The 15731-nt window shown below is 40.9% G+C and overlaps 1 protein-coding gene across 3 annotated transcripts; it reads left to right on the forward strand.

The window, feature by feature from the left end:
* Nucleotides 1-148: 148 nt before the first annotated feature.
* On the forward strand, nucleotides 149-14937 carry ACADSB (acyl-CoA dehydrogenase short/branched chain). 3 transcript variants are annotated; one of them, XR_014548921.1, is made up of 12 exons: nucleotides 149-434; nucleotides 2803-2962; nucleotides 3371-3471; nucleotides 4281-4487; nucleotides 5581-5751; nucleotides 7034-7159; nucleotides 7641-7733; nucleotides 9248-9337; nucleotides 9978-10115; nucleotides 10791-10890; nucleotides 11999-13069; nucleotides 13308-14937. XR_014548921.1 is itself a non-coding variant. In XM_083617028.1 (11 exons), exons 1-11 carry the CDS (start codon nucleotides 390-392, stop codon nucleotides 12067-12069), a joined length of 1302 nt encoding a protein of 433 aa, XP_083473154.1. In that variant the 5' UTR covers nucleotides 149-389; the 3' UTR covers nucleotides 12070-14937. The 3 variants fall into 3 exon arrangements, 1 of the variants encoding a protein (XP_083473154.1); XR_014548922.1 differs by having other exon boundaries at nucleotides 11999-12702; nucleotides 12747-14937; XM_083617028.1 differs by having other exon boundaries at nucleotides 11999-14937.
* The last annotated feature ends 794 nt before the right edge of the window (nucleotides 14938-15731 follow it).

The raw sequence follows: 15731 nt of genomic DNA on the forward strand, positions 1-15731 counted from the left end.
GGCGTGGGAAGCAGCGCGCTCTCGCTCTCCAAAGCGGGTGGTTTGCTTGTTTTTATTTTCCTCTTGAGTTAATGTAGAACTTCCGGTATCCAGTCGCATACCGTCGGGCTCCCGCCTTTAATCTGCGGGGGCGAGAACGAAGAGGATGCGCAAACGCCTTTAAAAAATAAAAGCGACGCCGCTCCTTATCGGGGGCGGGGAGTTGGGGAACGAGGGTCGTTGCGCTTCTAAACACTCCCGCCCCTCAGGAGGAGGGTTCCATTGGGAACCAGAAGTGCATTGCGCGGCAGGCTTTCCGTAAAGGTGGGCAGAAGTTCCCTCTTTGGGTTCCTCCAGCAAGTTCGGTGTCCGCTCGGCCTTCGGGGGGAGAAGCTGCGGCGGCAGAAGGGATGGCGGCGGCAGGTGCTCTGTCTTCGCTCAGGCGCTGCGGGAAGGTAAATGTCGCCGTTGTTTTCCAGGGGCTCAGCTCGGGGCGGCGGGGGGGCTGTTTTCAGATCCAGGACGCAGGTGGAGGCTGCAGGTGGGCGGGTGGATCGGCTGCTTTGCAAGCAGATGGTCGCAGGTTAGAATCCCGGCATCTCGAGTCAAAAAGAGTCGGGAAGCTAGTGCGAGAAGAGGAGCGTAGTCCAGATGTGCAAGGTAGTCTGCCCCTGGTAAGAGGGAGAGTCCTCACCTGTACAGGTGAGCTGTGTCCAAGAACAGATCCAGCCACGGAGAAAGGTTCCCTTGTTGAATTTCAGGAGGATGCACGGGAAAAGGTGGTTAAACTCTACTTGGACTAGAGGGCGTGGGGGCATACGGTCTCCATGCGTTTTGGGATTTAGGAGGCACAGTTGCCAGATCGGAGAACGGGATTTCCAGATGCTGCTGAGTTCTGGCACCTCTCACTCTCTCTTTAGAAATGGAGAAAGGGTGTGTTTGTGCGCAGGGGAGCCATGAGGTGATCTCTCCTTCATCCCACACCCCTTTTCACTCTGTGGAGAAGGCTAAATTTGCATACCCTTTGTCAAGATGTGCCAGTAATAATAATAAGCCTAACGCAACAGTTCTAAACATCAAGGTTTCAGCTCCGCTGAACACTGACTTCTGAATGAAAATGCATATAACTCTGCTGCAAAGCTGGGTGTAAGCATTTCAGTGATCATCAGGGCAGCACTATGAGATAGAAGTGTAGAATAAGCAGGATGCCCTCCTAGTAGGTGCATCAGGCCTGGCTTACCACCTTCTGAAGAAAATTAATACACATTGCCAACTAAAGAGGGAACTACTATAAAGCTATAAAGTTCAACACTACTAGCTGTTCAAGATTGACTTAGGAAATAAAACTTCATTCATGTTGGTCCTTTATTGTAGGAATGAACAAGAGAACTTGGTAACCCATACTTCAGTATTTTTGAAAAGAGAGCTGTAGAATACTTCAGTATACTTATTTTATGTGTGCCAACCCCTTTCAAGGGCCAAACCCTAGAGTGTGAACCTTCTGCATAATTCAGGAGTTATTTGCAAATGTTCCTGCATATTGCCCATTGTAAATTTTTATAGTGGAAGAGAGCATAACAGGGAGTTGCCTCTTTTTATAAAGTGAGAGCAATCTTGGTCTACTTGCCTGTTAGCAAGAATTTGTTTAATGTGAAGGTGGGTTGACTTGCAACTTAAAACCCAATCCTGTGTACTTAGCCCATATCTAAGCCCACCGAAACAGGTTTGCATGTATAAGCAAGCCACAGTTAAACTAAATAAACCATTTGCATTGAATCTAAATGTATCCAATGTGTTTAAATCTGCATAGGACCTAACAACATGAATCAGGCCACTAGGCTCCAGTACTAAGCCCTTTTATATTATAGTTATTGTAGTTTTATATAGCACCATCACTTTACAGAGCAGCTAAACAAAAATCTATGTAGATTCTTTATAATCTAGTTTTTTCAAAAAGGCTGAAGTTACCTTAACAAAATGGAAATTACCTTTCAGTCTGTTCGGCCTGAAATTAAGTTTGGTCTGTTTCAATGTTAAATTTAAGCACATATGCTGTTGATATAAGCAAGTCAAAGGATTGTTGCACGATAATCCTAAACAGATTTCTGTTGAAAGGTGTCTCTCCTAAGTGTTCTTAACATTGGGGAGGGAGCGGTCTTACTTGTGTTCTCAGCAACAAAGCCAGAGAAATAAGATTGCTTAAAACAAAGAATGAAAATCAGAATTTACAGTCTTGGACTATGCAAATGTTGTTTCACCATATAAGATCTTGAAGTTGTTCATGTGCATGTTCATCAGTTGATTACTAAAGCAAATCAAATGATAACCTGTATGTGTGACTCAAAAGATCTAACATGATCAACAGAGGCAACTTCCACAACACCTGTAGCAACCACCACATAAGTCAAGGGCATGCTGTATTGCAGGGGTAGCCAACATGGTGCAGTCCAGATACCTTATTGCACATTCCCATCACCCCTGACTGTGGCTTTGCTAGTTGGGGCTGATGGGAATTGGAACCCCCAACTTCGGGAGAGCACTATTCCTGATATAGGGCTGACTTTCATCCTGTTTATATTCTGAAGTGTCTTGTAGGACACTTTTGTTCACTTGGGAGCAGTTTCTTTCCCCAGTACCCCAAATTATAATATCCACCCTTGCTCACAACTCAAGTCTAGTGATGATGTCCTCATTAGTCACTTTGGTCTGAGTCTGCCCTTGCTCCCTGAGATTTCATGGAAATATCTTATTTGTAGTTTCAGGCTAAGATTATTTTCTCTAGTGGTATTGTTCTCTCCTTCTTAAAATATGTTTTGTCCACAGCTGAGATGGAATATGCCTCCATGCATAAATTTTTGCATGAGGCAACCCAGTTTCTTTAAATCTTACAAATCTGAGGCTTTACCAAACCTACCCAGTGAGGGAGTAACTTGTGCTCCACTTCAGACATTTACAGAAGAGGAGATCATGATCAAAGAAATGGGTAATGTATTTGAATTCTATCTCTATGGGCGAAGTCTGCCATCACTAAATCAATTATTTTCTACATGGCTTGTGATTTATAATAATGCACTGAAGAGAACGAATCACTTCTGTAAGCAAGAAATTCCCCACCCCCACCCCATAAATTGTTAGCTCATTTTCAAAAATTGATGTTTTGAAGAATTAAATGTCGGTTTAAGTCTGTTACTCTGTTACATTCTAGGCAGAGGGGATAAATACTGTTCCCCCCCCCCTACACTATGGTAAACTTCAATCAAAAGACCTAGATCTAACTGTAGCTACTAGTGCTATCTTACCTACATTTGTGAATTTTATATCTGTTAAATTTCTGGCTTCACTGCAACTTAAGACTAACAATGAGATTCTTTATATCTTTTCTTCCTTATAGTGAAAAAGTTTGCTCATGAGCAAGTGCTACCATTGGTACAGAAAATGGATGCTGATGCAAAAATGGATGATTCTATTGTACAAGGGCTATTTGAACAAGGGGTTTGTACATATTTTGGTGTTTTTAATGCAGTATGTAGCTTCTTCCCTTTGCACACTGAGTACTGTACGTATACATTTATAACACAATAAGCAAAAGGATGGATGATATAATTGAAAGATGGTCACAGGGCTGACTGCTAGCTTTCATTCTGTTTTTCTGTAAATATTTGTAGCTTTTCTTCTTCTTAGCAGATAGAAAATTTATGCAGTTGTTTCATTGGAGGTAGATTTAAGGGGAAAACATTTGGTGACTAAGGTTACTTCCTGACCCCACTTACATGGGAGCAAGCCCAAATGAATTCAGAAGGAGTTGCTTTTGAGTGGACATGGCTAGGATTGCACTTTGGGCATTTTGATTACCCTTTAGTTAAATAAGAGGCACAAGTAACAATAATGTTTTAGTATTATGCCACTCTGATTCTAAAATTTGCTGTTTCAGGAGTACAACAGCACAAAGAAATCTGTAGGATCACAGTATTGGATCTCAAACATGAGTGTGCTGATAGCCAAATCTTGTGAACATTTCCTTAGAGTTCAGTGGGAGGCTGTGATTATAGGAGGGTACACATGAAAATTCCTTTCGGAATCAATGAGTGGTATTCAACTAAATTTTACTCAGAGTAGACCCATTGAAACTAATTGAAATGAGTCATGTTGTTTAAAATTCATTGGGCCTTTTCTGGGTGAACTTGGTAGAATACCACCCAATAGCTCTTTTTTCTAGCAAAGATTATGGAAGTTGAGTAGAAATCAGAATTCATAAGGTTTCTCCACCCACTCCTAACAATAGCTTGTTCTTTCTTTTTCAGTTGATGGGTATTGATCTTGATCCCAAATATGGAGGAACTGGATTTTCTTTTTTTTCCACTATTCTGGTGGTTGAGGAGTTGGCCAAGGTTGATCCATCAGTATCGCTTATGTGTGAACTCCAGAATACCTTAACCAATAAATTGTTTACGACGTATGGCACAGAAGAACAAAAGCAAACCTATTTGCCTAGACTGGCAAAAGACATGGTAGGTGAAGTATATTGGCACATAAGTTAAATATGCATTTGCAGAATTTCCACCTTAAGGAACGAACTGCAGAAACCTATGTAGATTTATTTAGAAGTAAGTTCCACCAATTTATTGAAGCTTACTCTCAAGTAAGTGTGCATAGGACTGCAGCCTAAGAGCTCCATCCACAGCCTAGCCCTAGTTATACTAAACCAGTTGAGTTTAGGCATATTTGTGTCTCATTGACTCCTGTGAGTCTTCGGTTGGGTAAAAGAGATGTTTACAGCCAAATCATTCAAAGTTTTTGGAGTTAAACTGTTTATTTTCATCACCCTTAAAGAGGCCACTAAACTGGCCTGTGGCAGAGCTTTTTGTATATTTCTCATTGCCAATCCACAGCATAACAGTGTTCCTGTTATTGCAGCAGCTGTTCCCCCTTTCCTCCATAGCACTGCTGTACAACAGTAGACGTGTGACTTTGTTCAGGATGAATGAGAATGTGGCATTCTGGGAAACTGTTTGCTCTGATTGAAACAATAAGTAGTGTGGTGTAGTGGTTAAGAGCGGTAGATTCGTAATCTGGTGAACAGGGTTCGCGTCTCCGCTCCTCTACATGCAGCTGCTGGGTGACCCTGAGCCAGTCACACTTCTCCGAAGTCTCTCAGCCTCACTCACCTCACAGAGTGTTTGTTGTGGGGGAGGAATGGAAAGGAGAATGTTAGCCGCTTTGAGACTCCTTCGGGTAGTGATAAAGTGGGATATCAAATCCAAACTACTACTACTACTACTACTACTACTACTACTACTACTACTATTCTTCTTCTTCTTCTTCTTCTTCTTCTTCTTCTTCTTCTTCTTCTTCTTCTTCTTCTTCTTTGTTTTCCAACCAGTGCCATCCAAGAAAGCGTTGAGTGTTTTTTCAATTGGAGTGGTGCGAAAATGTTTGAGAGACTATATTGTGTAAATACTTGGATTTACTTGTCTTGTGGATTAAATATGCCACTGGTTGAAAAATAATCCTTTCTTACTTGATTACCTTGCTGCACCTATGTTCTCAAAATGTTTGCAGAGTGAATATATCTAGTGACTTGACTTTATTTTAAAATGATAGATGGGCAGCTTCTGCCTCTCAGAGCCTGGTTCTGGCAGCGATGCGTTTTCCTTGAAGACTCGTGCTGAAAAGAAGGGGGACTACTATATCATCAGTGGGTCAAAGATGTGGATTAGCTTTGCTGAGCATGCAGGAGTGTTTTTGGTGATGGCAAATGCCAACCCTTCCGCAGTAAGTAGCTAAAACAGTTATCACTTGATCTTACTAATTAATTACAAGGTATAAACTAGACTTGTACCTTGCTTATACTGGCAGTCTTCCTTTTTCTTCCTGTATCCTCAATTTATGGAATTTCTGCTGCTGCTTTGGAAATTTGCTAAAAACAGCAGAAGAGCAGAGTTAGGAACCTTGATCTCTCTTTCTCTCTCTTTGCCCCCCAATCCCTCCTGCCTGTCCTGGTGTTTTTCTTATCCTATTTGCATCTGAGAAGCCCTGTCTGGAGTATCCATACTAGTGAGTAAAAAGGTAAAGGTGCGGGTGGCCCTGTGGTCTAAACCACTGAGTCTCTTGGGCAGTCAGGATGCAGTCAGACAAAGAAAGGTGATTACACAGGTGTTGTACAGTTTGGTGCTGTTCATTATTAGGCACTGTATTGCACAACCAGCAATCCAGAACATTTATTTATATACAGTGGTACCTTGGTACTCGAACAGCTTGGCTCCCGAACAAATTGGCTCTCGAACGCCGCAAACCCAGAAGTAAGCGTTCTGATTTGCAAACGTTTTTCGGATGCTGAACGTCTGATGCGGCTTCTGCTTGAGTCCAGGAAGTTCCTGCAGCCAATCAGAAACTGCGCCTTGTTTTTTGAACAGTTTCGAGAGTCGAACGGACTCCTGGAACGGATTAAGTTCGACAACCAAGGTACCACTGCAGTCAGTTTCACAGTTAAAAGCGTTTACAATAAAAACAAATCCATGTATAAAACTAAATCTATATATAGAAATAATTTCAGATCTAATACAGACACAGATTGGGATAAAGATCTTCACTTAAATGGCATATTGAAAAGGAAAGACTGGGCAGCCTTGGCAGGAATCCAACCCCAAGCTAGAAGGGTGAATTCTGGTTTCTTGCAGCTTCTCGTTTTTCCAATATTAAGTTGGGTTCTCCACAGTTCTACATAAGTTTCCTAATTCTTTTTTAAAGGTACTCACAAACATGTGCTAGTATTTTATTTCATTACACCCTTTTTTGTATGGAACGCTGCCTAATATAATGAGTTTTGTGTTCAATTTTTTTTTTACTGATATATGCATTTTCATGCAATTTTAACCTTACATTACTTGGTTGGAAAACTGCCCTGCAAAAATCAGAGAAGTGCAGATTTCAAAGGATTGCTGCATTTTCAGAATGTGTGAATTAGGTATATCTGCTTTTAATGTGAACTGAATCGAATTTCCACCCCATCCTTATTATCAGCACAGTTAATTTTCCGTATGTCTTTCCTTCCTAGGGCTATAAAGGAATTACCTGTTTCATAGTAGACCGTAATACAGAGGGCCTACACGTAGGAAAGAAGGAGGATAAACTGGGAATCAGAGCCACATCTACATGTCCTGTAACATTTGAAAATGTGAAGGTGCAGTAGTCCTTTTAAAGCTGTGGAATTTGGCTAAGTCGTTGCAATACTGTACTCAGTACTAACAGCTGAGTGGGATGCAGTTGCATAAATTAGCTTGAGTTTGGAAGGTGAATGGTGCATTACTCACAGGAGGTTGGCTTAAAAAAAAAGACTTTTAGAAATATAGCAAATTTAGATTTGAATCATACACAAACGCAGTCTGTTGTCAACCAAAAGCCATACAGTAGTTTGCCTTTTTATGTTCCTCATAACTGAATGTAAAATACACATTTGGCTCTGCAGTTGTATGGAAGCAGCACAGTGAGGTTGCTGGTTTTCAAGTCGTATTGTGGTTTGTTGCTTTGTCTGTGTGCGTTTTCGTAAACCTCTTTGGCAAGCATTATATGTTCGAAAGGTGGTCTATATTTTTTAAATAAATAAATGTGGAGATGGAAGTAAAGGGCTACTAGCAATTAATCGATTTTGCTTAATTCCTCAGGTTCCTGTGACCAGCGTGCTTGGGCAGGTTGGGCAGGGCTATAAGTACGCCATTGGAATGCTCAATACGGGAAGAATAGGAATAGCTGCACAGGTAAGTATCGCTATAATTACTTAGGTCCAGTGCAGACCTAACACAGAGTGTATACAGTTTTGATTGCCCCCCACCAGTCCTGATCTCAAAAAGGATGTTGCAGAATTGTAACAAAAGCCCTTTTAAGTGTCATCAAGTTACAGTTACCTGAATCAGGAGAGCCACCACTGTCCAGACACTGTGGCTGAAGGTGTGTATACTTAAAATCCATGACTCCCTCCCCCCCATTATATGATTTGCAACAGGGCTGGGCCCTTGAGAATGTGGCAGAGAACGTGGGGCCACACGCTTCCCCTTCACCCAGCTGTAATCATGTGAGGGGTTGAAAGCCTGAATATGGCTGAAGAGTCTTCCGCAACTGTAGTTAAAGAGATTAGGAGCTGGCTGCTGGATTGCATAATTCCCTACCTACACGCTCCCAGTCTTTCCTTTCTCTTGGAGAAATACAGTGGTACCTCAGGTTACAGACACTTCAGGTTACAGACTCTGCTAACCCAGAAATAGTACCTCGGGTTAAGAACTTTGCTTCAGGATGAGAACAGAAATCACGCAGCAGCAGCAGCGGGAGGCCTCATTAGCTAAAGTGGTACTTCAGGTTAAGAACAGTTTCAGGCTAAGAACGGACCTCCAGAACGAATTAAGTACGTAACCCGAGGTACCACTGTAAAGTGCACCACAACACGGCTTAACATTCTTTAAGCACATAGGCTCGGACCCAACAATTATTGGGCATGCCCAGTGGGATGCCTTTTTTTTCTTTGAACAAGAGGTTTCCATGCGATACCGCAAGCTGCTTTTGAATAGCCCCTTGGGTTTCAGAAATGCTTTGTAATGAGGGCTGCTCTTCTATGTGTCCTTGGGCACATGGAAGTAGTTGTATAGTTCTTTGAATTTTAGCCACAGTGACTAGGTTTCAGTCTCCTTCTTTAGAAGCCTCCCTTCGCCACTCACACCAAGAGTATCTTAACGAAATACTATGTACCAACATCTTGAAGTAAAGAGAGATGTCATGAGCAAAAACCCAGGTTTCCTTCTTCTCCCCGCCCCCATTAAAAACCTGGTTTTAATTTAGAATTTAATCAACATATTATGGGGAAAAAACCACCCTGAGCTATTAAGTTTAGGAGAACAGTATTAATAAGTAAGTAACCTTATCAAGGCATTACACATTAATGTTGTTAGATTATCACTTTCCATATTAAGCAGTGAAATGGACTGCTGGCGACTGACTAGGTATTATTACGCTGTGTGATGGGGCATTGCAAATTAAATGAGTAAAATGAAAGTGACAGTGAGATGCTCTTAGAAATACCCGACTTCTAGCTTCTTTCACTGCCTTTTGAATTCTGCATATAACTAAGTTTGCTGGGGGGTTTTTAGTCTTTCTGGAATACAAAATCTCTCCAATCACTCCTGGCAATTGTCACAAAGCTTGTCTTGCCCTTTTAAAGAGGACTGTGACACTTTTCTAACCACATTAGTAACATTTGCTTTTTGTTGTTGTTCATTCACAGATGTTGGGATTAGCACAAGGATGTTTTGACCACACCATCCCATATACAAAGGAGAGGTCCCAATTTGGAAAAAGCACATTTGATTTTCAGGTAGCGATGAATGCATTCTGTAAAATGGGTCTAAAAACAAAAAGAAAAAAAGAAATGCTTATCACAGCTAATATTTTGTAGGCCACGGTATTATAACTTCTTAACCACTGCCACATTTTGTTTGAAGGATTACCTGTCAGTAGTAAATGTGAAGAAAACATTTTAAGTAGTAATACCTTTCTGACTATCGGTGTGGCAGAACTTTCTATAACTTGAGTGAGAACTCGTTCAGCTATGAGTTTTTACACAGTTCTACCATGATGCAGTTATATCTTGCATCATGGTAGAATTGTTTAAAAGTTCATTTGTAATTTGTCATTCAAGCTACAATTTGGTTAACTACTGTAATATTTGCATTACTATATTTCACTGTAGTTGCCATAGGATGTGTTTATAAAACGGTAATTATAGTAATGATTTCCCCTTGCTTTTTTGGTTGTTTTTGGCTTGGTCTTTTGGCACTTTAGACTTCATTCCTTACTTGGAAATGAATACAGTTCTATTTACACTTGAGTAAACAAATAATTGCTATATCGGCCACTCATAGGATCAGGAACTGAGCATTCTATCTGGCAGCTGGGGAAGGGAAGATGATTTTCTCTTGCAAGTTTAGTTTTACATGGAACTTGTTTCTTTCAAGGGAATGCAACATCAGATTGCGCGAGTGGCTGTACAGATAGAAGCTGCAAGATTGTTAACCTACAATGCAGCTCGACTTGCAGAAAGCGGAAGGCCATTCATAAAAGAGTCAAGCATGGCCAAGTATTATGCAGCAGAGGTAAGCTGTATTTGAGGTTTTCTTTTTTGCCTTTTCTTTTTAAATGAAACATAAGTGAAGTGCGGCTTTATATTATTACAGATAGCTTATCCTGAGACATCCTGAAGCAGTTTGCAATGAAAACATATATGGAACAATTCCCTATCAATACAATTAAAACATTTGCCTATATAAAACAACCATATACACAAAATGAATGAAACAAGAACATGAACATGAATAAAACAAGAAAATCACCCATTAAAAACAGCATTTAAACATTTTTAAAATGATTAAAATCAGCAATAAGCCAAATACCGGATTAAAACATTCTACGTGTCTGAGTAGGCTTGACAAACAGAGTACAGTGGTACCTTGGGTTACATACGCTTCAGGTTACAGACTCCGCTAACCCAGAAATATTACCTCGGGTTAAGAACTTTGCTTCAGGATGAGAACAGAAATCGTGCTCCGGCAGCGCGGTGGCAGCAGGAGGCCCCATTAGCTAAAGTGGTGCTTCAGGTTAAGAACAGTTTCAGGTTAAGAACGGACCTCCAGAACGAATTAAGTACTTAACCCGAGGTACCACTGTACAGTGAAGGCACCAACCTGATGTCAGTATTCTCACGGTCAGGATAGTATTGTATTGATTTGAATTGAGCAAAAGTCACAGCATGCTTCATGTGTTTTTTGCAGGTTGCTACTCTAACAACAAGTAAATGTATTGAATGGATGGGCGGAGTTGGCTTCACAAAAGATTATCCTATTGAAAAATATTACAGGGATTGCAAGATTGGTAAGTAGCAGTTTCTTATAGATCATCTGTTGAAAATGAAAACGTAGCATTTTTATCCACTTTGAGTTTGAATGATCAGAAAGTTATCAACAAAACGCATTTGCCATTCTCCATCTCCTGATATGGATACTGAGTGGCAAGTCTATAAGAATCTGGAAGTCTGATTGTTTGTCAAGTTTTGATCTACAATCTTAGCCACACCAGGTTCCTGACACTCTTCACTGTCCCAGCTACCTGCAGGCAAACAGATTAGATACCTTAGTTTGTTCGTTACCCAGAATGTAGATCTGATAGTCTCTTCGCATACAGCTGCATAGGCAAATCCATGCTACCTGCCCCACCATGCGGCTATATTATTCGCTTCCAATCCTTAGCTGCTCAGAATTGCATGACTGTAAAGCAGGCCCCATGCCTCTGGGTGTGGAAGATATAGGGACTAATTTCTGTTAGGAAATGCATTGTTCTTTCTTCAGCAAAATTATGACCAGCCCTATCTATGTTAGACTGTACAAATCTGTGTGGATATCACAGTCTCATCACCCACTGATCTGCAGCCTGCCATAATGGACTGTCTCCACTAAAATATGTACAAGAGAATATGAAAGCGATACCTACTTTACACATACAAGTTATAGGGTAGAATTGAACATTCATGAGTAGACTTCTGCTTGCACAACAGGACTTCTTATTCCTCCCTCCTGCAGCCTCCACGTGCCTCCCAAATCTGAATTGGAGGGACCCCCAGTCCCTCAGAGCAGTTGTGTGGGTGGCTGCAGAAAAAGGAGAGAGGAAGCAAAAGTCCTGTTCTGCAAATGGAAGCACACGGTCACCTCTGGAGTCAATCCATAACTTTTGTGAGCTTGCCCTTGCATCTTCCTTTGTAATAAAACCACACCACATTCAAAGTTTCTACTAAATTGTTTAACATACTGCACTGATCACAACAAAAAATACTCCAGCGGTAGAACTTGAGGCTGTATTATCAGTCCTTTTTCACTCTGCATCTGTTATATAGCTTTGCCTCATATCTAATGTTTACCATAACATGCTTAAATCACTGTTTGTATTATTGCTTCATTTATTCCCCCACCCTGATGGTTTGTTTCAGGTACCATATATGAAGGAACTTCAAATATCCAGCTGAACACAATCGCAAAATGCATTGCTCAAGAATACTGAGAATACTGAAAATCAAGAGATTTAATTACCGCTGCAGTACTGGTGTGAATCACGGGCTACTTCTTCATGTCCAATTTCTAAGACAAAATAAGAAAAATTGTGGTAATTTTAAATATGTACAAGACTGCAGCATAAGTGACTAGACTGTTACACTTCAGTAATGTACCATAATAACTAATTTTCCCAACTATAATGATACATGCCGTTAAAATCAACCTTCTTTTGTATCTACACGTTGGGGTAGAAATTCTATTCACACAAGTGTGATGGCCCTGATCACATGGGAGCTGTAATGAAGTTACACTAAAAAAATACCCTACAACCCATACATGTCGGTGAACTACACAAGTATCAGTGGTCGGTGCTTGAAAACATGGCCTAAATAGGATAATAATGGACAAAATAACCCACCTCTTTGATTGATGAAGATGGAGATGAAGGAACTAAGTGATACAGGACCTTTCCTATAGGATGGTTAAAAGTTAGTACTTCATGCTTTATCCTGAGCATCCTGTAAAAATGCATGCTGGTCTCAGAGCCAGCAATAAGTAAGACATTTGCTTCTGAATAGTCCTGTTAATTTTGGCTATTGCAATGTGTCCAGGAGTATGTTCATTTCCATGGCACTACTCTGTCATTAATAGTATGAAGAGTATGGCCAGGAAGAATACTTGAAGGTATTTTACATAGAACTGCTTCACTGGAACATAAAAAGGTAAGATAAGATTCTGGTGTCTGTGGCACTACAGTATCATGAAATATTGTGCAGGGTTGCAAGTGATTAAGTGAGAAAGCGGTGCTGGTTCCACTGAAGTCAATGGGGTTTTTATCAGCTTCCTTTAAACCCCTTTGTCTTTGCTGGCTTTTAGACTGCAATTTTTAATTTTTGTGCCAAAGTCACATACATGTAAAGTGTGATCACCTTGTTTCCACACCTCATTGGGTGAAACTGTTGCAGACAAGAGTACCCAAATAAGGTGATCTTGCATTCTTTTTATTTGTGCCGAATACAGTGGTACCTCGGTTTAAGAACAGTCCGGTTTAAGAATGATTTGGTTTACAAACTCCACAGATCCAGAATGTCCCGGTTTGAGAACTTTACCTCTGTCTAAGAATGGAATCCGAATGGTGGAAGGGCACTTGCAGCGGGAGGCCTCATTAGGGAAAGCATGTCTCAGTTTAAGAACGGTTTCGGTTTAAGAACGGACTTCCAAAATGGATTAAGTTTGTAAACCGAGGTACCACTGCACACACACACACACACACACACACACACACACACGTTTCTTTCCATTCTATTAGTGGAAGAAAATGCCCATTTGAAAAGCACCCTCATAATAAATATTGCTGTTACTAATATTAGTTCATCCATCAGATTGGGTCGGGAGCAAGCATTTGGTTGTGTATGTGGGGAAGAAACATTGCTGAGTCCAAGCGGCAGAGCGCAGCTTGAGCTGCAAAAATGCTGAGGCTAAATTGTAGATCATGCATGGGGATGTTAAGGCGAATGCATTTCCTTGTATGCTCAGATCTTGTGATAGCTGCTGGGTTTAATCAGAAGTAGTGCTGGAAAAGAATAAGCAGTGTTCTGAAGTGAGCGAATGACTGGGGGAGGAAGCCTACTTTGTTGTTAGGCAATGCACACATTTTGGAAGAAGCACAACACATTAAAAGGCACACACACCCCAAAAGAAGAAACCAGAAATCCAGCAGGCACATGTTGAATTTCTTGTTGTTTCTGCCATCTTAGAAGAGGAATATCCTCTGTGTGACAGAAGATGTGATCTCTCTTTGATGATTCATTTATTTCCCACCTTTCTTTTCTGATGGAACCCAAGGCGGAGGCCATGTGGTTTCCAGGCCACCAGCCAGGCCCAGACCTACTTGGCTTCAGCAAGGTGGTGGCCTCATGTGCCTTCACTCCGCAGCCTGAGAGTGCTGCCTGTATTCTTTTTTAAATGAATGCTTGTATTTAAAAAATAATTGCAAAGATCTGCAAGTTTAATAGAGCCATCTTTTAAATTTATTAAAATGTTTCAGATGGAGTAATCTGATTGACAAAACATTGCAGCCCCAGTAATAAGTAGTAGCATTACTCTTTAAGCTGGCAGTAATTAGCTATAACATTTCTATGACAAGGTCCCCACTGTGCCTTCAATCAATCCAGCTGTATTAAAAAATATGGAAAGCTTGTCTGTGTTACATTTGAGCTACCTTTGTGGGTTAAGAATAAGTATAGCCACATAGTCCAGTTATACAATGTACAAAGCTGCTCATGAAAACTGTCCAGCTACTTGATTCAATATACTTTGCTATATACCTGTTACAGGACCTGCATTCGCCTCTTTCTTTTCTTGAGGGGCTCTGGGTCTTTTAACATCTGCATGTCAGTTAGAGATTCAGCAGGCACAACTTTCCTCATAACAACTCATGCCTGGGAAAGCTTTCTTTAAATTCTAGCTAGGAGGCAGCTTTTAAAAAGCAGAAATCCACTTTCAGCAGGGGGGGGGGATGTTACAACCCTAACTTTGAAATAGCTTTTGCATTAAGCATCTAGCATACAAGTTTTTATCACTTTGAACTGTGTGTTTATTATATCTGCTTTGGGCTGTATGCAGCTGATCGGAATCCGATTCCTTCTAAGCCAAACATTAAGGAAAATCCTTGGTGAGTATTTCAAGTTAAAGGTACAGTTTGTATAAAGAGCATCTAAGGTGAAGTATTTTTGTACAGCACGCGTACTGCGTGCATTGTTACAAATATTTTTGTATGTCTTCTACCATGATTGTACACCCCACAAAGTGGCTATAAAAGTGATTAAATGCAAATGCATCTACTAAGTGAAAGTGGAATAAAACTGTAAAATAAGATTGTGGTTGATGAATGCCATACACGTAACACCCTCTTCTCAATCAACAAAGCATATGATAATGTCTTCTGACTGGTGTGTGCTGTCTATCCATCTACCCTACAACTACATTCTATGGAGATAGTACTTGAAGCATGATCTTGTGTGGCACAAGTAAGGCCTAGATGCCTTCCTCACTGTCTCTCTCTCTCTCCTTTTTTCTCTGGCACACATTGCTATCTCTTGCTTTCCTAATTTTTTCATAGGCTGACATTGGAAGGTTTTTGCAAATGCAAGCACAATTCATACAAGATTGCTTTCTGCACCTGGACAAGAACACACACATGGGATTCTCTTAGTTTCTTCTCTGCTCACTCTTTCTTTCTTTGGCATCAAGGTACCCTTAAAGGCACCCCAAAAGCTTTTAAAAAAATAAAAATAAAAATATTCTACTCTCTGTCACAGTCAAGAAAAAGGATTATGAGTAATGTTAACACAAGAGACCAAATGTTTTCATACTAAACCAACTGCACAGCAAGGATACATTTGTGATCTTGGTTCAGAATGAGAAGCTAAGCAGTAATAATGGAAATGGACTTGGCTATGGCATTTAGAAAGGACGCGGGTGGCGCTGTGGGTAAAACCTCAGCGCCTAGGACTTGCCGATTGTATGGTCGGCGGTTTGAATCCCCGCGGCAGGGTGAGCTCCCGTCTTTCGGTCCCAGCTCCTGCCCACCTAGCAGTTCGAAAGCACCCCTAAGTGCAAGTAGATAAATAGGTACCGCTTTATAGCGGGAAGGTAAACGGCAGTTCC

The sequence above is a fragment of the Podarcis filfolensis genome (assembly GCF_964270895.1).
Source record: "Podarcis filfolensis genome assembly, chromosome: 5".
NCBI classification, from domain to species: Eukaryota; Metazoa; Chordata; class Lepidosauria; order Squamata; family Lacertidae; genus Podarcis; species Podarcis filfolensis.

What these genes read in the sequence shown, in the direction of transcription:
- ACADSB (XM_083617028.1), top strand. Translation starts at nt 390, where the DNA reads ATGGCGGCGGCAGGTGCTCTGTCTTCGCTCAGGCGCTGCGGGAAG. An exon ending in GATCATGATCAAAGAAATGG is followed by an intron (nt 2,963 to 3,370) that starts GTAATGTATTTG and finishes TCTTCCTTATAG; the next exon opens with TGAAAAAGTTTGCTCATGAG. An exon ending in TTACAGGGATTGCAAGATTG is followed by an intron (nt 10,891 to 11,998) that starts GTAAGTAGCAGT and finishes GGTTTGTTTCAG; the next exon opens with GTACCATATATGAAGGAACT.